The sequence below is a fragment of the Pogona vitticeps genome, chromosome 1, assembly GCF_051106095.1.
Source record: "Pogona vitticeps strain Pit_001003342236 chromosome 1, PviZW2.1, whole genome shotgun sequence".
NCBI lineage: Eukaryota > Metazoa > Chordata > Lepidosauria > Squamata > Agamidae > Pogona > Pogona vitticeps.
Genome location: NC_135783.1, coordinates 238599386 through 238622734, shown reverse-complemented (window position 1 = coordinate 238622734; position 23349 = coordinate 238599386). Strand labels below are relative to the sequence as shown.

Genomic DNA, 23349 nt, shown 5'->3' with positions numbered 1-23349 from the left:
CAGTATAAATTGTGTTGGGAAGGAAGTAACAAACTCTCTTTGTTCTCAGGTGTGGCAACTGTTCTTTATGAGTGCCGCTTGGGGTGCCTGGAAAGCCATATCCCTCAGAGTACAGTGGAATACATTGAAGCACTGGAGTTAATGTTCAGCAGTTTCAAAACTACGATGTACGCAGGAGCTATTCCCAAATGGCTTCGCCCAATTATTCCAAAACCTTGGAAAGAATTCTGTAAATCATGGGATGGACTGTTTAAATTTAGTAAGTCTTTGAATATAATTCTGGTACACCTGCAATTATTTGATGGCATTTTTTTCTTTTTAATCAATAACTATAATATGAAATAGCTGGCTGGATATCTCAGTGGTTGAAGTATCTGACTGTAGAGCCAAAGTTCAGGAGTTTCAGGTCCCACTGGGAGAAGAGCCAGCCTGTGGGCAAGCTATGCAGTTCCAGGACGCCCCCAGAAGAAGGGAAGGGAAAACCACGTCTGCGTCTTCTCTACCTGGAAAACCCTGAAAAGGGTTGCCATATGGTCATAAGTGACTTGATGGCAGATGATTATTGATTATAATTTGAAATAACCAGAGAAAGCCAGTCCTGGTATACATTAGGTTTTCTAGAAGAAGGGGGGAAAAACTGGAATGAAATCAGATATGCTTTGGAAAGACTCAGATTTGTTCCTCATTGTGCAATCTATATTGTTGAAAATAAATAATACAAATCCAGCTTGTAGAAGTATGTGTTGACGCAACTTCCATATATAAAGGTTTGTTTGCTACTGAAACAAGCCAGAACTAGATCATCAGAGGCTGAGTACATGAGCTGTTCAGCCTGCTGCTTGGATGGTGACTTAATGACGTCTTTGCTAGAGCGCACCAGCCCTCTTTGGAGCGTTCCTACCTGTAATTTTCAGGCCCCTGCCGAGGCACTTCCACTCGTCTGGCATGGGTAGCATTGCTCTGATTTGGGTTGGTTCCAAGATGGAACTGACCCAAAGCAAGCCATTTCAGGATATTAGCAAATTAATTACTTCCCTTGCTCAACAGAAGGCAGGGGAAGTGAAATTATTTTCTTCCGACTGTATAGAGACGATTGCTGATGTACTGCATCAGTTATTAAAAAACACAAAAACTCTTTTCTTTGCCTTCTCTTAAAGGGCTGGTCGAGAAACTGACTGCAGCCAAAGCCACCCCCATGGATTCAATGGCAGGCAGTTTCTCAACCAGCCCTTTAAGAGAAGATAAAGAGATTTTTAAAAATTATTTTCAAACCATTTCTGTGTAAATGGTCGGACTTGATTAGATCATTCTAATCAAGCCCGACCATTCCAAAGCAGCCATGCTAGCTTGCTTCTAGCTATTGTATAGCCAGACCCTAAGAATAATTCATTAGTCCTTATCGGCTATAGTGTGCATCTGTCTTCTGGGATACTTGAAAGTATTCTTGTAGTATGCTCTATGGTGGCTTTGTTCCCCCTCCACCCACTCCCCAAATTGAAGGTAACATTTCATTTTCTCCATTCTTCTGGTTCAATTAAAATTTGATTTGGAAGAATGGGAACATGTTATCTATTTGCATGCTTTCTCTTCCCTTCTGTACGTAGATTTCCTCTTCTAGGTCAACAGCGGTTAACATTAACCTCTCAGTCATTATTTGAGGTCATGGTCTGGACCAATTTTGCAAACCAGTATTTATATTCAGATAAATGGCAAGAGAGAACACTAAATGCAGGAGGGATCAGTATAAAAGACAAGAGTGAGATAAAACATGGAAGGCAGACCATAACCTGTTTTCAAAACTATGTTTCAGAGCATAGATGAGGAATGTGAGGCTTCCTATATGTCATTCAGCTAATGTTTTCATTGTTTATTTATTTAATCATTTACAAATTGCATCTTCATTCTTCAGATATTTGATCCCAAGTCATTTAGGGTTTTAAAGGTACTGTACATTACATTGGGCTCAGGAATGTAGATTCTTAATGGATCCATTTAGATCAGTGCTTCCCAACCTTGAGTTCCCAGATGTTCTTGGATTAGAACTCTCAGAAATCCTGGCCAGCACACCTAGTGGTGGAGGCTTCTGGGAGTTTGAGTCCAAGAATGTCTGGGGACCTAAAGTTAAGAACCACTAGATAAACCTGCTTGAATTCTAGCAGCTAAATTCTAGTGGAAGTTCCTCAAGCATTTTTAAGTGAGGAAATCCTCCAAGGTAGGCTTCAGCAGTATGTGGACCGAGAACTCCCAGAAGCTGGATTTCAAAGGGGCAGAGGAACCAGAGAACAAATTGCTAACATGCGCTGGAGTGCCTGACCACCTTATCTATCTCCTGCGAAATCTATACGTGGGACAGGAAGCAAGAATTAGAACTGGATATGGAACAATTGATTGGTTCGAAATTGGGAAAGGAGTACGACAAGGCTGTATATTGTCCCCCAGCCTATTTAACTTATATGCAGAATACATCATGCGGAAGGCTGGACTGGAGGAATCCCAAACCGGAATTAAGATTGCCGGAAGAAATATCAACAACCTCCGATATGCAGATGATACCACTCTGATGGCAGAAAGTGAGGAGGAATTAAAGAACCTCTTAATGAGTGTGAAAGAGGAGAGCGCAAAAAACAGTCTGAAGCTCAACATCAAAAAAACTAAGATTATGGCCACTGGTCCCATCACCTCCTGGGAAATAGAAGGGGAAGATATGGAAGTAGTGACATATTTTATCCTCTTGGGCTCCATGATCACTGCAGATGGAGACAGCAGCCACGAAATTAAAAGACACCTGCTTCTTGGGAGGAAAGTGATGACAAACCTAGACAGCATCTTAAAAAGCAGAGACATCACCTTGCCAACAGAGGTCCGCATAGTCAAAGCTATGGTTTTTCCAGTAGTGATATATGGAAGTGAGAACTGGACCATAAAGAAAGCAGACCGCCGAAGAACTGAAGCTTTTGAATTGTGGTGCTGGAGGAGGCTCTTGAGAGTCCCCTGGACTGCAAAGAGAACAAACCTATCCATTTTGAAGGAGATCAACCCTGAGTGCTCGCTGGAAGGATATATCCTGAAGCAGAGGCTCCAATACTTTGGCCATCCCATGAGAAGAGAAATAACAGCATGAGAAAAGAAATTCCAGTGATCAACTATAATATTCCTTTACTCTCCCTTACAGGTCAAATTCATGTCGACAATAAATTAAATGACATAAAGTCCCATTTAGACCGAGGAGAAGTAGTCGATGGTGGACTTCTCACAACTCTGCTTAAGAGTGAAGAACTCACAGTGGAAGAAATCTATGCCAATATGACTGAAATGCTTTTGGCAGGGGTTGATACAGTAAGTGTGTTGTTGTTGTTGTTGTTAATGGGTGAAAGAAGTAACAGTGTTTTTGGAAATAGATATGCGGCTAAATTTTTTGTATTCCCGTGGAGCAGGTTGGGAGAAATCAGGGGTGTATTTAAGGGTGCAGCTACATAATGGGTAACGTGAATTGATTTGCTGTGAAATTGTACCCAGACAATTGGATTTCCCCAGATTAATTTGCTTCAGCCAACCACAGAGGAGAAAGGAATTGAGGGGAGGAAATTGGCACTGAATGTTTACAATTTGTTTACCATTTGAATCTTCTGCTCCCCAAAACCTAGTGCCTGAGTCTGCTTGTTTCCCTGTTTCCTTTCCTGCCCTCTTGCCTTCCTTCCTTCCTTCCTTCCTTCCTGCCTGACTGCCTTCGTAGTGCTAGGACAGCTAGGTTATCAAAAAGAAAAAAAAAAGAGAGAGTGAGGAATCAGCAGAGAGAGAGAGAGGAGGAAGTTTTCAGCCAACATGATTTCCATCTTGTTAAGGTACTTCTGCTCTAACTGTACCTCCTGCAAATCTGGATGGCCAGAGCAGAGCTACCATAGCAAGGCTCATTGAAAACTTCCTCCTCTCTCTTTGTCAACTTGCTCTTTTTCTCTCTCTTCAGTAACTCAGCTGTCTTAGTGCTAGGACAACAAGCTTTAGAAAGAAAGAAATGGAACAGGAAGTGAAAGGCAAAGAGAAAAGAAAAAAGGGTAACAAGCAGACCCAGGCACTAGGTGTGGGAAGCAGAGGATTCAAATACTTTCCAGTTTCCCTGTGACCCTGCCACTCTTGATGGTGCTGTAGCCGACTGGAATGACTTCAGACAAAATGTTACAAAACCCCTCAAGTGATCACAACGTCCGAACCAATGCAAATGCATAAAATTCCAAAAAAGTAGAAGCCCCAGCAGCAGAGGAAAAGACTACAGATGTGGGGGACTGGAAACCCAGGTTGATTCACCATAACTTGCAGGTCATATAGTCAACAGAAAATAATGCAAATCAGACCATTCCAATCCTTGCTTCTTTTTCTCCTGCATCGTTTGTGAGTGTAGTCACTCCCTAAAATGCACTTTGCTCAGGGTTTCAACTCAAGACTACTTTGGGAGCAGGCTTTGTCAGCAAGCTTTGTCTTGCATGTCTTGCTGAAACTCTGTTACTATGCATTGGGTGGAATCTGAACTAGGAGATCCCAGTTTCTCTAAGCACAAAATTTCTTTTGCTCTGTAGAGCAGAATCTACCTTTAGACAGTCACGGGTGACTAAGGTAGAATCCTCAATATGACCATTTCTCTTCCAGCAATTGTCATTGCTTTGATTGTTCTTTAAAGCTGGACATGCCAGCAGTGATGTAAATAAGTGACACAATAAACATCTTTTAAGCCTGAATTGGCAATGCCTTCATTTACTCCTGCCTCTTTAGCTGACAATGATCAGTCTGTGCTATGTGAGAGGAACCCCACAATATATGAAGTATACAAGACTTGCTCTTCCAGTGCTAAAACTGTAGGCACATAAAAGCTTTATGAAAGACTTTGAACAGAATAGGGCAGGCAGCTGTTGCTGAGCTTCAAAGCATTTCAGATATTTTCACACAGTGCCACTTTTGAAGAGGATGAGAAGCAGCTGGGAACTTGAGAAGGGACGCTGTTTAGATTACAGAAGCTTCTTATATAGTTAGGCACAGCTCCTAGCCTCTCGTTGAGAGAGAGAGAGAGTCATTCCAGATCTGAGTTAACAAGAGAGACAATAATGTAGAACAAACTGAAAATAGATGAAATTGGGCATTAAGGGGCAGATGTCTGGCTTTTTACCTTATTTTATGAGGTAGGGAGAAAGAGTATTACAATGTAATGACCTCTATACATATATCAAAGATATTCTGGTAAAAAAAGGTGACTTCTTCCATCGATTAAAGGCAAGAACCACATTGCCCTAACACGGCTGGCCTATGTGCAAACACTACAAGACAACTGCTCCACTGCACTGCCCAAGATGGGAAAAACCATCCCACAATGAAGGCGACTGTACTTTTTAATACTTCTGCAAATGCCGTCACCACAGGAGAAGGAAGAGACAATTGGTGCAGCAACCAGTCATATTTCGTTACTGTTGTTGTTAATGCCCGGCTGGCTCTAAGCGAGTGTCTCAGAGCCAAGATCTGATGAGAAGCAAAGAGAGAAATGACCTGAAATCCTAGTGATTTCTGTGGAAATTTTTCTCTCTCTGCCTTGATTCCAAGAGGATATCTGGGAGCCAGATACAAAAACGAATTTAAAAGCTGGCTGCTGTTCTTCTTGCTTCTTTTTCTCATCAGTTAACCAAAGTAATTGTCAAAACCCTGATGATTGCTTTGTGTTTGAGGGAGACGTGGTTAACTGATGAAAAAAGGACTCGGGTCCTGAGATTTTCCTCAGCTCGGTGTCTCTTTGGGAATGGTCATGTACACAGAAGGGTATCCTGTAGACCAGGAGTCTCCAAACTTTTGACAGTGAGGGCCACAGCAGATATTTTCAACATTTTTAGGGCCAAAGGAACAGGAACGTATGCATTTATTCATGCACCCCCCGCCTGCCCCATACACACTCATGCATGCACAGACACCTGCCTGCCCACCCACACATATGCAAACCTAAAATTCTTTATTATTTTCATATCCATATTCATATCTATAGAAAGAAGCAATATGTTACAGTGGTGCACACGATAAGCATAATTATTTGTTATGCATCATTGTTTCTTGTCAGAATTGTTGATCTTATTCTCTTCAACCGATGGCCTAAAAAGAAATATCTGAAATGTTTAACTATGCCTCTTGGAAAAAATAACATAATTAGTACACTAATCTTTTGCATTTAGGCTGCATTCTTTTCAATAACATTAGATTCCTTTGAAAACTGTGAGAGTTACTTTAAACATACATTTTAAACATACCTTGATGTAAACGTACGTAAATTTAAATCCTGCTGCTTAGCACAGTAAGTTGAAACTTACAGTAGGCCCATTCACATTAATGGCACTTATAGCAGAGTTTACTCATCAAATCCCCACTGATTCAGTGGGCCTACTCTAGTGCACCTCACTACGCTAAACAATTAGATTTCTGTGCTGTTTGTGAAAGTGCTTGATAAATATTAGACCGTGTTAACAATAATAACTTGATTTAGTCTTGGTGCGTAATAAATCCTTTCTCTGAAAAGTGAAACATGCTGCTATATAGTGAATAGTAATTTTCCCCCCCTCCTACTAATGCTTTCTTTTCCCCCTCTCTCAGACATCTTTCACTTTATCCTGGGCAACCTATCTGTTAGCAAAGCACCCGGAAGTGCAGCATTCTATCTATAAAGAGATAGTCAGTAACCTGAGAAAGGACAAAGTACCTGATGCACATGATATCCCCAATTTGCCATTGATTAGAGCGCTTCTCAAAGAAACGTTAAGGTAAGCACAGAAAAAGGATACTGCCAAACGCTTCCAATCTCTCCTATTACAACGTGTCTCCATCTAAACTACAAGACAACAGTTGTATCTTCCCTTTCCCATTTTTTTGAAGTCATTCTTGATTTTGGAAAATAACCCTCCCAATGTTTATGTACCACACAGAAGGACGAAGCCTTCCGGTTCAGAGAGACACTTTTTGCAGTTCAGGTTTTTGCTCATTCTAAATAATTTGGTGCCATCTACAAAAGCAAGATGTGAGGCTTATATCCTGCCCTGTTGAGCTTACTCTCAGCAGTTTACAATTTAATTATGCAAGCTATACATTGCCTCTCCACCTCCCAGCAAGCTGGGTACTCAAATAACCGACCAGGGAAGGATGGAACGCTGAGTCAACCTTGAGCCAGTTACTTGGGCTTGGATTGAACTCAGGTCATGAGCAGAGTCTTTCTTGCAGTTTAGATCACTGTGCCAGGAGGTCCCAGTAGTAACCTCATTGTTTGTGTAATGTATGCAGGCTTTAATGTAACACATACCGAGATAGAACATTGTGAGACACCATTTCCTATATTTATATGGCAATATTCTTTAAAATGTTTGTTTTTTCTACCTGCTGCCTCCAGTAATGTAGACAACATTACAGGTTTGAGTTCTTATTTAAAGAATGCTAGATTTTGCATTTTTTAATTATCAAAAGCCTATGAAATTCAAGTGTGCCATGTTTATTAAATTACCTTTATTCGTGTACTTGTGGGAACCTCCAAAACATTTCACAGAACTATTACGCATATTAACCCTCTAACTGACACTTGTTTGCAGGTTATTTCCAGTATTACCCGGAAATGGTAGAGTAACCCAGAAAGATATGGTCATTGGAGGATATTTGATACCTAAAGGGGTAAGTTGTTGTGGCATTTGCCCCTAGTTACCCCTGGTTACATTCGTACCACAGAGCACTTGAAGGCAAACCAAACTCCTCTTCACACGCTGCCACCAGTTGATTACTAAATCAACATACTTTTCTAAAGAAAGATGAAGGTCCATTCTTCACTGTCTTTTAAATAAAACAGGTTTATTGATTACAGATGTTTGGATAATAATTCATATATATCTTCAGGTTTCTAAATCAACAATAACAATCTTATATTTGATCTTACAGTTACTATTCACTCTTCTGACTAATCACACCTCAGATCTCCCAAATATCACTCTATCTCTCCTGACTCCACACTCTCTCCCACTCTGACTCTGACTGACTGTTCACTCTCAGGCTCTGCCTTTTTACCTTTCTTGGTTCCACCTCTCAACAACATTAGCCTACTACATAAATAATGCATGACTATTTAACATAATAAGGGAGAACGCCACAGTTGCATAATGGGTTTATAATAAAAGGATATTGTTACAGGGCTATTTAGTGTATGTACCTCTACTGGGACACTAGTACAGTGGACCCTCGACTTACAGACTTTTCAAGTTACAGACTTCTCTGGCCGCAAAATTTAGGTTTGACTTGCAGCCGGAGAATTGACTTACAGACCAGAAAAACACCAAAATGGAACAAAAATGGAACAAAAATGGCCGGTTACGGATTAATTGGTTTTCAATGCATTGTAGGTCAATAGAGACTCGACCTACAGACTTTTCAACCTGCAGCCACCATTCCAATACGGATTAATTCCGTAAGTAGAGGGTCCACTGTATTTTTTTCTTTTTTGCAAGCTTAGTCAGGTAAATTGCACTGATTAAATTTTAAACTGAACCAGACACCTGGACTCTCATTCTAAAGTTATACTGATCTTTCCTGTCCTCCAAATACTGATCTTGTCTCTGTCCAAAATTAGCGCAAGTAACTTCTCATGCATTAAGACGGGGCATTTTAGTCTTCTAGGGTCATATTTTGTTGCAGAACCTGTACAAAACCATTTGCAATATGGAAATTTTGTGGCATCATCTTGCACTATTCTGTATCCTCAGATCTTATGTGCTTCCTTTGCACAGCTCTCCCCCTCCCCCCGGCAACAAAAATGGCAGGGTCTACTCAGCAAACTTCGTTGTATGGTTTTGGTCTGAGCCAGTAAGGACTTTAAAAAATGTGTAGAAAAAGACCACCCTCCTCTCTCTGATGCATACACACTTCCTTAACACTCTAGTCTAGTTTGTTATTAACCTGGACAATTGCAAAAAGCACAAGGCCTGGTTTAGCAGCTGTATGTACACTGTGCTGCCCTCTGTCACCCCTTCTGGATTAAAAAATAAATCAGTTTAGGAAACTTCTAATCATTCCCCCCCCCCCCCAAGTGCATTTGAAGACACATGCCAAATAGTTATTCATCTAAGAGGAGAGGCTATTGATGATGATGTAACTGACAAAAATATTAACAGCAACATTTTGTTTTTTCTTAATGTGAGAAGATACTGGATTTAATCTCATATTTTTTTCTTGAGTCTAAAACAGAGGGCTCAGAAGAACACAACTTTTTATAAGGTTAAATATTAAAGCATTACTATAAATTGCTGTTTAGTATTTGATTCACATTTGACAGCTTGACTGATGCACTTTAACCTCTGGAACAACAGCATTGTGTTCCCCTTGAATGTAGTCTGATGTTTTGTGAAATAATGTAGAAACTGTTCAGAAACTGTTCAGATGTTTTGGAAACTGTAAGTAGTTTATTAATGTGACTGTGCAGATCAATATTTGTTTCATTAGACCCAGCTGGCACTATGTCATTATGCTACTTCATACCAAGAAGAGAATTTCCCATCAGCAAATGAATTCATGCCAGATCGCTGGCTAAGGAAAAGTAATATGGACAGAGTGGATAATTTTGGTTCTATCCCATTTGGTTATGGCATTCGGAGTTGTATAGGAAAGCGAATTGCTGAACTTGAAATTCACCTTGCACTAATACAGGTAAGCACATTATAATTACAGACTGTATTTCTTCAGAATCCTGTTAGTTACACCCTCTGACATAACTCCATTAGCATAAATTTCAATGGTGAATTGCTGCATGTTAAGATGTCAGCCTAGGCATTTGCTGTTGTGTTCCGGAGGCCCATGAAAATAAGGCAAAATTGCCTGATGTCCCCAAGAGAGCACAGTGGGATTGTTTGAGCAACAAATATTTTCTTTCTTTTCTTTTCATTGCTAGGAATATTTGGGGGCTGGGGAGCAGAGTGGCTGAGGCTGGCAAAAATGGCCAGTGATACGTTTTGTCCACCTCTATGACAAGGGACTCCAACACACTGGGCTGTACCAATCCTTGACGAGGTTCTGGCGGGGGTTAACTTAGACATGCTTGATGCCCAGACTGTAGACTTCTTGAAGAGAGAAATTAACACTTTGATGAAGAAGACTCTACTATTTCCATTTGGCCTTGTTTCAATCCAAAGGAGGGGAAAGGGAACCAAACGCTCTTCCAGTATCTCCAGAGGCTTAGGACACTTGTAGCTTTAGAGGTTGCAGATGCCAACCGAGCAGGATGATGGTGGACTGCTTGGCCTCTTACTTTGATCCAGGACAGCTCTTACATTCAACACATCCACTGAAACTGGCTGCTGGAATGGTCAGTGTGGCTGTTACATTTCTCACAGTCATTTGAAAAAGTAATTGTCATATTATTCCATTTTCCCAGCTGCTTCGACATTTTGAAATAAAAATTTCTCCGAAAACTAAATCAGTTTGTGCCAAAACCCATGGACTCCTGACTCCTGCAGACTCGATCAATGTGAAATTTGCTGACAGGAAATGAGAGAAGGAACTTCAGGAAATTTCCAGCATGACCTCTGACTGAAAGATGGAGAAGATTCTCTAAGCCAGTAACGTCTTTTTGTAATCAAGCTTTTGATGCCTACCTAGAAGTTTATTCATCTCCTCAAATATATTTCACTGACCCACACAAAACATTACATAAACACATATTAAAATCATTCATTTCCCATTTTATTTTATTCTATTTTATTTTCTCCTTCTTTCTGCTAGAAATATAGTTTTGGGAGAGACAGTAAAGGCAATAGACAGATACATCAAATCAATATCCTACCCTCTAAGCAGATTTTTTTTTTCAAAGAGAGAAATTTATATACTTTGGCCTGGTATCCTGTTCAGTATTAACATATGCTCAACTCCAGCTGCAGAAGCGAGGTGTTGGTTGCATGATACAGTTGTGCCAACAAATCAGCTTCTGCATCTGGAGTTCTGCATGTATAGATATTGAACAGAATGCTGACCAGCATACAACTGCATTCCTTTCCTACTTGTCTCCTGTTATTATGTGCCATCAAGTTACTTCTGGCTTATGACAGTTCTATAAATTAAGCATCTCCAAAAGTGTTGACAACCCTGGTAAAGTCCTAGTTTCTCTAGTAGGAACTGAGGCACTAATTTTAGCAATCACAAAATATGGCTAAATTCTAGCGAATCCTGGACATCTGTGGGGCATCTCTTTCCAACCCGTTTCCCATCATTAGGCTATTTGAGGTGATAAGAAGTGTCATGGCTAACAAGCAGATAAGTAGGTAAACAGATTACACCTTCAGGACAGCTTCGGTTATCATGCGCTAATTATAAACTCCTCTGAAAGATAAATGTTATTTTATGGGATGCAGGATGTACACCAATTTGCAGTTTTACTTTCTTATCTTCATTGTCCTTCTGGGAATCCTTACTTTGACACTGCTTCCTTTTCAAATGATTTAACAGTAATCCATCAAAATGTACCGTAGGGCAATAGTTTGAGACAAATAATGCAGTCTACAGCCATCTACATTCAAAAATTTGAATGGTCTCCCCTGAAAAGCTTCTTTAATCACATACAAAATGAACATAAAGTTTACATATCACTGAGTCATTCACTCATGTAATAATAAATCTTTATATTTGTGCATTTTTTTACAGTTGACAGCTTTCTTTGTAAATAAAGGTTTTACTGTAATAGCTTGACATTCTTTTTTTTTAATCTTGCAAATGGAAATTACTGCTTAATGTAATATACAACTGATTTTAGTGTGTGGGGGCTACTGCCCTCTCTGGGACAGATAGGAAAATTACACGGTGCTTATGTGTTTGAAGAATGTGCACTTTGTAGTTGCTTATTTAAGCGATTTATATAGCCAATGGCAACTAGAGATGTTTAGGTTTGTGACATTTGTTATAGATTTGCAAAGCAGCAAGTGACATTTGCAAGATAATATCTTTAAAAAAACAATGTCTTTTGAAGCTGTCATATGTTTTCCTCTAAACGCTTTGCTAAAATGCTTGAACATGCATATTTTAAGGTCAGTTTTGCTGTGGGCATAGCAGATGAAATAAATTAATGCTGAAACACTTATCTTAGATATTTCAGGATTTTAAAATGACTTAATCTGTCAGTACTTTAATCTCCACTTTGCACTGATTTTCCAAAGTTTAAGACGATGTTCAGTTTTCTCAGGAACCCCTTTTGGCATCTTTTCTTATAGTCCAGGAGGAAAAGTTCTAGAGAAAAACTCGTTCACCACCAGTACCTAAGGCTTAAGTAGTAAACACTTTACTTAAACAGGGAGGAAAAGCAGAGATTCATAGTCTGAATTTTTATGGACCTGCATTTTGGACTGTTGCATTAGATGTCTTTTTATTTGTTATAATATTTTTACTAGTATACATTTATAAATTAATATTTCATATTTTATAAACTAAATTTAAGAGAACATTTTAATAATTTCTTATCATTGATAAAATATTTGAATTACTTTGAAGAAATTCCCTATTTGTCTCTTAGGCATAATAAAGTAATTGTATATCAACCCTGATATTTGTCTGATATTATTGCAATAGACACTCTTGTCTAGAATTTGCTCCTTTAAAAGGGTTCTCCTGCCTTATACCAGCAAACCCAGTGGACCACCGTTTATCAACTGTTTTCTACTGGAACAAATTCATTGACATTTATTTCTAAGGACAGTCTTGCAAATGGAAGTACTCATATTGTATTTTAGATTTGTTAATGACCCAAAGCAAAGGGGGTCCAGGTACTAACCAAAGGACTGGTATCAAAAAGATTAAGCACACAATGGTTTGGGAGAGAAGAGAAACCAATTCTTATACTGACTTGAAACATAATGTTATAATGGATATAATGTACATGAAAAAAAGTGACATAGTCTAGATTTTTTTTTGAAGAGGAACAACTTCCATTGAAAAAGAATGTATTCTACCCACCCTCCTATGTGATACATCAAAATGTACATGTTAATGTGCCACTCTTATGCAATAGTTCAACTCAGGAGTGAGGAACCTTCATCTTGGATTTTGTCTTCTAAATTCCTCAACAGGTGTAACTTGTGGTAAGGGATTATAAATATCTCGAACATCTAAAGGGGCTAAGGTTTAGGAAAAACCACTGGGCCACTCAGGTATAATCTAAACCAAATCCCTTATGAATACACAGTGGAAGTAAAGAACAGATTTAAGGAACTAGATTTGGTGGACAGAGTGCCTGAAGAACTTTGGATAGAGGCTCGTAACATTGTCCAGGAGGCAGCAACGAAAACCATCCCAAAGAAAAGGAAATGCAAGAAAGCAAAGTGGCTGTCCAACGAGGCCTTAGAAATAGCAGAGAGGAGAAGGGAAGCAAAATGCAAGGGAGATAGGGAAAGTTACAGAAACTTGAATGCAGACTTCCAAAGAATAGCAAGGAGAGACAAGAGGGCCTTCTTAAATGAACAATGCAAAGAAATAGAGGAAGATAACAGAAAAGGAAAGACCAGAGATCTGTTCAGGAAAATTGGACATATTAGAGGAACATTTTGCGCAAAGATGAACATGATAAAAGACAAAAATGGGAGGGACCTAACAGAAGCAGAAGACGTCAAGAAGAGGTGGCAAGAATACACGGAGGAATTATATCAGAAAGATGTGGATATCCCGGACAACCCAGACAATGTAGTTGCTGACCTTGAGCCAGACATCCTGGAGAGCGAAGTCAAGTGGGCCTTAGAAAGCCTGGCTAACAACAAGGCCAGTGGAGGTGATGGCATTCCAGTTGAACTATTTAAAATCTTGAAAGATGATGCTGTTAAGGTGCTACATTCAATATGCCAGCAAGTTTGGAAAACTCAACAGTGGCCAGAGGATTGGAAAAGATCAGTCTACATCCCAATCCCAAAGAAAGGCAGTGCCAAAGAATGCTCCAACTACCGTACAATTGCACTCATTTCACACGCTAGCAAGGTTATGCTCAAAATCCTCCAAGGTAGGCTTCAGCAGTATGTGGACCGAGAACTCCCAGAAGTACAAGCTGGATTCCGAAGAGGCAGAGGAACTCGAGACCAAATTGTTAACTTGCGCTGGATTATGGAGAAAGCCAGAGAGTTCCAGAAAAATATCTACTTCTGCTTCATTGACTATGCGAAAGCCTTTGACTGTGTGGACCACAGCAAACTATGGCAAGTTCTTAAAGAAATGGGAGTGCCTGACCACTTTATCTGTCTCCTGAGAAACCTATATGTGGGACAGGAAGCAACAGTTAGAACTGGTCATGGAACAACTGAGTGGTTCAAAATTGGGAAAGGAGTACGGCAAGGCTGTATATTGTCCCCCAGCTTATTTAACTTATATGCAGAATACATCATGCGGAAGGCTGGACTGGAAGAAACCCAAGCCGGAATTAAGATTGCCGGAAGAAATATCAACAACCTCCGATATGCAGATGATACCACTCTGATGGCAGAAAGTGAGGAGGAATTAAAGAACCTTGTAATGAGAGTGAAAGAGGAGAGTGCAAAAAACGGTCTGAAACTCAACATCAAAAAAACTAAGATCATGGCCACTGGTCCCATCACCTCCTGGGAAATAGAAGGGGAAGATATGGAGGCAGTGTCAAATTTTATCTTCCTGGGCTCCATGATCACTGCAGATGGAGACAGCAGCCCTGAAATTAAAAGGCGCCTTCTTCTTGGGAGGAAAGCGATGACAAATCTGGACAGCATCTTGAAAAGCAGAGACATCACCTTGCCAACAAAAGTCCGAATAGTCAAAGCTATGGTTTTTCCTGTCGTGATGTATGGAAGTGAGAGCTGGACCATAAAGAAAGCAGACCGCCGAAGAATTGATGCCTTTGAATTGTGGTGCTGGAGGAGGCTCTTGAGAATCCCCTGGACTGCAAGGAGAACAAACCTATCAGTTCTAAAGGAAATCAACCCTGAGTGCTCACTGGAAGGACAGATCCTGAAGCTGAGGCTCCAGTACTTTGGCCATCTAATGAGAAGAAAAGACTCCCTGGAAAAGACTCCCTGGAAAAGACCCTGATGTTGGGAAAGTGTGACGGCAAGAGGAGAAGGGGACGACCGAGGATGAGATGGCTGGACAGTGTCTGCGAAGCAACCAACATGAACCTGACACAACTCCGGGAGGCAGTAGAAGACAGGAGGGCCTGGCGTGCTCTGGTCCATGGGGTCACGAAGAGTCGGACACGACTAAACGACTAAACACACACACAAGGTTTTCCAGCTCTGCTTAACCCCATTAATCTAATGTAAGCACCATCTTTCAAATTATCTCCAAGTCTATTGCATCCTGCAGGAAAACAAAATGGAGTTAGTCCTTTGGAATAACTTTTTGTAAATTGGGAAGTAATTATTTATTAGCATCCTTAGATTTCCCCAGTCCCCTTACTTCAATCCAGAAAAGTTTTCCTCAAGTCTTGTTTCAGGACTTGTTCAGATGGGCATTTGTCCCACTGTTTGGTGAGTTGTGGGAGTGGTGGAATGGTTCACTCTTTTTTTCTGGCAACCACCAGATAAGTGGACCAATTTGCCTGCACTGTTTTTAGGCCCTATTAAGGGCTCCTATTTTTTGGCGCAGGTAGGGGGTACTCTAGTTTAGTCTGTTCCCAGTATGCGTGACTGCTGGGAAAGAACCGAACACTGAGCCTTGCTCTGAGACTGAGAAATTAATTTTGGCCACCACCCAGTTTGCACACACTTAGGACCAAGATCTCACAAATGAGCGAGATTTACTTCTGAGTAAACACAGATTGGGCTGCAGCCTGGCACTGACTGCAGTCCAGCCCTTCACCTCTGCAGTTGCAAGAGACAACCACTCTTCAATTCCCTGTTTGCAAAAGGTGGTGGGGAGGTGCTCTCCAGCCCAACTCCACCCTTCCTTGGAGGGTAAGGGAGTCCCTTACATCTCTGAGAGGGAACTGCCTTTGCTGCAAAAAGCAGGAGCCTGATGAACCCGTTGATTGGAAGACAAGCTCATCTGAACTCCGGGGCAAATACTGCTGAGTAGACATTTGCTACACCACTCGCCCAGATCAATGATTTTTTCAACAATGGAAAGGTGCAAAAGCGAGATCCACAGCATGTTTACTCCTAATTAAAGTCACATGTGGGACAAATTGTCCTCTGCTGGCCCAGGACCTTAGCCTAAAGCTCTTGGGAGAGGATAAGGATTGATCATGGTGAACAACTGCCAAGCAAGCCCAGGAGCCTTGAAGTTGCCAGAGAGGAGGAGATATACCATTTCAATGTTGCAGAGTTTTGACCTGCTGGCAAAATTTCTCTTTGCTATGCAGTAGAAATACAGAGGTCCTCAGAGGAGAATAGCTACAAGTTCCCCAGAGTCCATCCCTTTCTCATTAATTGGCACTTCAAGTCTCAGTACCTCACTCTGAGATATTTGTGGGAGAAAGTTTCTTTACTTACAATTGCTTGAAATTAGAGACATGTGTATACTGCTTTCTTAACTGCACACATACTTAGCAACCAATCAAACAGATCAACAGCAAACAAACAATTGACACCAATAGACTAAAGAGGGGATAAACTCTTAGTAGAGAGGTGGGACTCTCTTTGAATTTAAAGACTGGAAGGAACAATTGGCTAGTGTTGGATAGACAGACAATGACCCCAGCCCATAAAAGTCCCTCCCAGTCAAACAAATTACAGGAAGCATGAAAGGCTGCAAATAAAACTCCAACATTCAATGTGATGATCACACCAAATAACATATTGCTCTTCTTCCCCTGTTAGCAAACCATTTTAGACAGCACCAGCTTGCATCAAAAGGGCCAGTGTAGTCACACCCTCTCTGAGGTCTGAAGCATGACTACTGAACAGCTGTCTTTGGATCAACCCAATCCTTTGTACTGTTTGGTTTATTCCTGGGGTTTTCCAGCTAAAACGTTGATCTCAGTTGGCTAGGTCAGCTTTCCTTGAGTCAGAATGTACATTTTTCATCCTCCTTTCACAAAGAGAGCCTATCTCATAGTTCACTTCCCTAGTCCCCTTTGCAACTTCACCCTAAGAAATGCCTGGCCTCTCCAGTATGGGAGGGTTAGAGGGTTGATCTGCATGTCAGGATTATAAGCAGGAATTCACTCGAAAACACACACCTTCTCCAGAGAAGTGACACTGAACATTCTCAATGTGACACATTCAAAAAAGTGTTAAACTGAAGAAGACACTAATTTTGTCCATATGCCTAGAAAGGTAAGCGTTAAGTTCTGCTTCGTAGTCCATAGGATCACACAGATGGGTTTTGCATCTGCCCAGTAGCACCTTTTTCAGCACCTTCTAGCTCTAAGTATCTTATGCCCGTTTCCACTGCTCATGATTACAGGCATACCTAAATGGTGTTACTTCCATTCCTTTTCATCCAACATGCCTCAACAGGATCCTTCACTGGCTGTTTGGATATTTCTTTGAGTCATTTTAGCACTTTAAAGTTCTATGGGGTTATTTGCTTACTATTGGTGAAGCTTGCAAACACAATTTCACAAAACCAATCTCTTCTTATTTGCATTTATATAACACCATGTGAGCAGTGGTAACAACAATGTCATGCTACAATTTGTGCACCCAAGACCTTGGCAACAGCATCTATCTATACAGGGGCTGCTTGCAGAATTTGCAAAGTTTGATTGTCCCTTTGATTTCAGAGTCTGAAAAAAAAATCCAAGATATCTTCATCAACTGGGTTGGGATTCCATGACACGAGAGACTCTGTGAAACCCTAGACCAAGTGGGCAAGGGCTTCAGCTGTTCAAGAAGCAACAGCAACCCCAGCTCTTCAGTTCTTCCCCTCTTTCCGATTCAAAAATCTGTTACTCACAGCCCTGCTCTTTCTTAGTCCCACCCCTTTGAGCTGAACCAATATTTCATAGGGGTTACACAATTACTCTACTAAGTACTTTTACAGAGTACTTTTCCTTTCTCTTTGCTTCTTTCGTAGTATCCTTTATTTGTTTCATTAAATACATTGTTTAACTAGTTCCTTGCTTGATGTGCTTTTTGCATGTACATAGTTGATTTATGGCCTCTGTGGCCCACTTTAAAAAGTGCTCTGACTGTGGGGGAAAATAGCCCCGTCAGATGAATTACAAAGTGTATTTGTAGAACAGTGTTTGGTTTGCAGAGGCTTTACCAAGGTTATTTTAAGGAACAGAGTTTTGAAATTCCATTTATGTATTTTGGAAAAAATGTTACAGGCTGCTGATTTAGCCACCCAGAACAAGCCTCTACACACTGCTTTGTTGGCAATTTGCAAGATACCATCAACACAACGTTTGATATTATCAAACCAGGCAAGTTTTTCTTTGTGACTGACTGTCTGGGAGACAACAAACGGAATGGGTTATAATTTGTTGCTTCTAAATCTGCTTTTTGTAATGCTTCTACCTAACATTAATATAAGGTTATTATAGTTAACAAGGTTATTAATTCTTCTTTAATAATGCTTTTAGCTTTTAATAATGTATTTTTAATGATGTAAGCTGCCTTGGGTCCTTTTTTATGACGGCAGGATAAAAATATTTTAAATAAATGCATCAAATAAAACCTTGACACCACCAGTTCCAACCTCCTAGATACCAACAGCCTCAGTGCCAGCAAACTGGCATCAGTAGAAACCTAATCACCAGTTTCATCAGAAACAACGGTGCTGCAGGGGTCTCAAGAGGGACTGCTGGTTATACCTTAAACACAGAAAGAACTGAAGCCAAATAAAAGTAAAGCGAGGTGGAAAGGATGTCCTCTCTGCTCTTCCACTCCAATTCCAGCCGCAGATCATTATTTACCCTGGTCCTCTGCTAAGGATTCATGACCTCCACAGTCTTATACGGTCTGACTTAGCTACGGTAATAATAATATTGACTCTGTGCCTCACTGCTACATCTCCAGCGTATGAGATGCTGATGTTGAATTGTCTTGTATTCAGACATCTGGCACCGCTGCCCTCATCTTTGATGTCGGTGCTTCTGTTCTTTTGATCTCAGCTGCTCTGTCTGCTATGAGTCCTGTGACAACTATGAGAATGTCATTGTTGCTTTTGACATTGACTGATCAGTAGGAACAATGTATTGAATGAGAGGAGACTCCTCAAGTCCAGCACATCCCCAGAAGAAGGGAATGGTAAACCACTTCTGTGTATTCACTACCTAAAAGAACCCTGCAAAGGATCACCATAAGTCAAAATTAACTTGATGGTGTGTGCACATTCCTGCACACACACACCCTTAACACATAATGGCCAAAATCCTGTTGTGTAATGTAGGAAATTGCACTAGAGTTGGCCCATTGAATCAGTGTGCATTTAGTGAGTACTGTGTTAAATGATATATGTTAAATAAATAAATATTCAGTAAATACAGTGCTGCTATTTGTCTCTAGGAAGTCTCCAGAGAAAGGTGGGTCTCGGATTTACCAAGGCCCATGATGTTTTTGTTGAGGTGGTCCCTGGTTCAATGGCAGCTAACCCCCATCTCCTGGCATGGCACCTTCATATGGTGGCTGGGGAGGGTGCTAAGGCATGCTGCACAGTTCATACAACAAACTCATCTGTTCTGTATGTGTGTTTGTGTTTTTTGTGTGTGTGTGTGTGAATCAGCTGTTTATGCTTTGTAGTTATGTTTTTGGAGGCACAAGAGTTATACACAGATTTTGAACTACACAGGGGTTGAGCACCCCTAACTCCAGTGTTGTTGAAGGAGTCGTGTACTCAAGAAGGATAGCAGCCTATGGTCCAGTCCAGAGACATTAACTTATATATTTGTATATATAAAAAAAACTCTAGAGGGTGATGCTCACCTCCATTTTTCCTTTTCTTCAGTGACGGAATTTGGATCGTGGTCATATATTAAAAGAGCACATATCTTCGTGTCCACTATTCACCTTTCAGGTTGCAGACATCTCCAGCTCGAACTGTCAGTAGTTTTTTTTTCCCAATTCAGGATGCTCTCCTTTGGCCTCGCCACAATACTCAGGATCTTCACAATGTGCACGACACATGTGGCAGTTTACTGTATTTTCATACAAAAGGAATTACAGCATTTCCTTCCCTCAGTGATTTGTCGTTACAATGAAACAACAGCACTGTTTTAAAGAACAACCTGTGGTTCACTTTACATTTGTTTTCCAACCAGGGGCTTTTTAGCCAAGGAGCCAACTCGCGTTCCCCAATACTAGAGGCTGTTTGTCCTGGACATGAGAGTGGCAAGAGCTTTCTCATCCACTAGACAGAGTACATATGTTGGCAGCCCTGGCCGCACAGGGAATGTGAAGCACTTCTACATTTTGCACTCAGGTCCTGAGCAAGGGGGGAAAAACCCCCCACAAATTACTACTTGAAGAACTACTTTAATTGGAAAGCAACTCCTATTCTTGATTGCTAGATCATTTGTGTGTGTGTCTGTGTACATGTGTTTGTGTGTGTTATTACAGCTACTTCCAGTGTCTTATTATAGCAGTGGTTTCATGGACTGGGACAGGATCTGCTTCACTCCAAAACGGAGGGGGCCTTACCACTACGCCATGATCTATTTATAATTCTTTACAATTTGCTATCAAAACGAATAGTGGAAGAAAACGGTGGAAGAGTAATCACTGCTCGTACTGCTTTAAGGCAACATGATTCATAATATTCTAGGGGATGAACCATACATTATCCATGAGCAACAAAAAGCTACATTGACTTGTATGTAAAATGTATGGCTTAGCAAATTTCAGGGATGGGTTGGAGAAAGAAAGTTTTGGCTCTCGGGTTACTTCTTGGCCAAGAAACAGGTGCAGGTTTTAACCTACTATTTTTAGAATGGCTGTGGTTACATTTCATCTCTGGAGCACACATGGAAGTGTGGATGCTTGTATCACCCACACAAATTTTGCTGTCCTATTTGAAGATCGTCATGATTGTCCTGATTTTGTATGATTAGAATGTACATTTCTTTGAGGGAAAATTAGATCCAATATGTGGAGAAAAATTGCAAAGCCATGAAAGTAAGCATGCAGGGGAATGCCAACATGCTTAAATTCAGTCTATGACACCCTGCCGTTCAGAATCCAAACACCACTAGAGGGTGCTGTTTTTGCAATTCTCTGCTCACCTGACTTCTCATTTTGCAACGCAAGATACATGTATGTATGTTTTATTTTCTGAATCGTGCACTTCGTGTGGCATCTATTATAAGTTGAGGATTTGTTATCAGACAAAACTTCTAACAGCAATAGTAATGTATGAAAACACTTTGAGAGGGCTGAAATCATCTACTTAAAGGGAACATCAATTTACAGTTACAGATCAATAATCCAGATATATTTTCAGGTGACACTTCGATTAGGGCAACTAAACATCATAAAATGGCATACAACATTTTGAGTTCTCTGGAACTTTTCATCAGACCTTAGTTAATAAAGCAAAAAGGAGAGTGAGGAAGGAAAATGTGGTTAATGTTCATATGAGTATATCCATACTGGGACTGAACCATGAAGTTTGCAAACTATTACAGGAAAGGTGGCCACCATGTCTCCTGTCATCTGCATGTAACTCACACGTATTCCAGTGTTCCCTGTTTCAGTCACTGAAACATCCTTTTAATTTTGATGTCACAAAATTTGGGTGTGAAGTGGCCATCACCACCACCATATACTAGTCTTATATCTGATGAAGTTGATTTGTCCATAAAGGTAAAGGTTCCCCTTGGCAATTTGTCCAGTCATGTCCAACTCTAGGGGGCGGTGCTCATCCCCATTACCAAGCCATAGAGCCAGTGTTTGTCTGGTCACATTGCCAGCGCGACTAGACACGCTATGCCGTTACCTTCCCACTGAGGTGGTATGTATTTACAGTATCTACTCGCATTTTTACATGCTTTCGAACTGCTAGGTTGGCAGGAGCTGGGACAAGTGATGGAAGCTCACTCCATCGTGTGGATTGGAACTGCTGATCTTTCGACCTTGCAACCTAAAAGTTAGTTTTTAAAATGCTGCCATGTTTTTATCTTTTTTAAAAAAAAATCTTTATTTTTATTTTGCTTTCAACTGTAACGCTTGCATAGACTAACAAGGCTACCTCTTCTACAACTATTTTTTTGTGTGTGCTGATGTGCTGCTGAATTTTGGTAGCACAACAGTGTTGGGATGTACTTTTGAGGGACTGTGGGAGACAGAAACTCTCTGGAAGCTGCCCAATCCTGAGTTACAGGCAGTTTCTAAGAGTCAGGAAGATACACCATAAAGCTTAAGATCTAATAGAACATGTGTATTCTGATGAGACACCGTGACATGATGGCATGGCTTTAGGCTGCACCTAAGACTCTCCCAGGTATTACTGGAATAGAGGAAGGCAGATAATGGGTAATCTTCACTTTTTCAAAACATAAAACCTACATGTTACTCAAAAGTGTCCCGCTATTGGTTGGCATCTCCAGCCACATCAACCCTTGGGATAATCCTTGGTGCAACTGGAAAGCATCCAAGGAGTCATCCAAACTTTTCACCCCATAGGGATGAAATCAAATACACAATTTCTTACTACACTCATGGTCAGGATTTAGCCTCTTTGGGATACAGAATGGTAGTCACTTTGAGGCACAGGGTTTTCGCTATGGAGTAACCCATCTGCATGGTCATAATTCTGTGCTCTATCAAATGTCAGTATATTTCAGATTTGTGTGCCCTCTTATCTACAACAACCATATCAGTACAAAACAGCAAATCTGTACACGGGTAAGTTTTTCAATTAAATTCCGGGTGCTTGCACAAGCTTGTACAACTGAAACCTTTTGAGGCCAAGTGTAGTGGTTTCAGTGCTAGCCCCCGGCCTTTTCACGGACTGTTGACTAGCACTCCGCTGCTTCTCAGTTTCTGCTGCCACCAACCAGTGGAGCCATCGGGTTTCCCAGGCATTGTATATCGTTAACAAAATGCAGAAGTTTATTTTTGAAATGATGCCACCAGTGTATCTTTCCTCCTCCTCCTTTTTAAACCCCCCCCCCCCAGGCTCCAAGCAATTGCTAGGCATTCTTTTTCAATGGTTGACAGATGTCACTCTCTTGGTTGTAACTTTTTACTTATATATGTTACTGGATGGAAAGTCCCTTCTCCGTCTGCTTGGCAAAGCACCGCTCCTAGTCCAATGTTCAATGCATCAGTGAAGATGGTGCGCTGAGGACAGGTCCAGCCATTAACGCCTCCTTCAGCTGGTCAAATGCCTGTTGGCACTCAGGGGTCCATCTGATGCTCTCTGGCTCCTTCTTCCGGGTGAGGTCCGACAATGGAGCAGAGATGTCACTGAAGTGTGGGATGA

General features: G+C 40.8%; 1 protein-coding gene across 2 annotated transcripts in view; it reads left to right on the top strand.

Annotated features, from left to right (window-relative positions):
• The window catches only part of CYP27C1 (cytochrome P450 family 27 subfamily C member 1), a 30475-nt gene extending 18124 nt beyond the window's left edge, over positions 1-12351 (top strand). For both annotated transcript variants that reach the window (XM_020805331.3, XM_020805322.3), the window contains exons 4-9: positions 50-259; positions 3173-3336; positions 6616-6782; positions 7599-7677; positions 9493-9696; positions 10421-12351. In XM_020805331.3, coding sequence (XP_020660990.3) covers positions 50-259; positions 3173-3336; positions 6616-6782; positions 7599-7677; positions 9493-9696; positions 10421-10537 — 941 coding nt within the window. In that variant the 3' untranslated portion in view covers positions 10538-12351. The remainder of the gene's footprint in view (positions 1-49; positions 260-3172; positions 3337-6615; positions 6783-7598; positions 7678-9492; positions 9697-10420) is intronic.
• The last annotated feature ends 10998 nt before the right edge of the window (positions 12352-23349 follow it).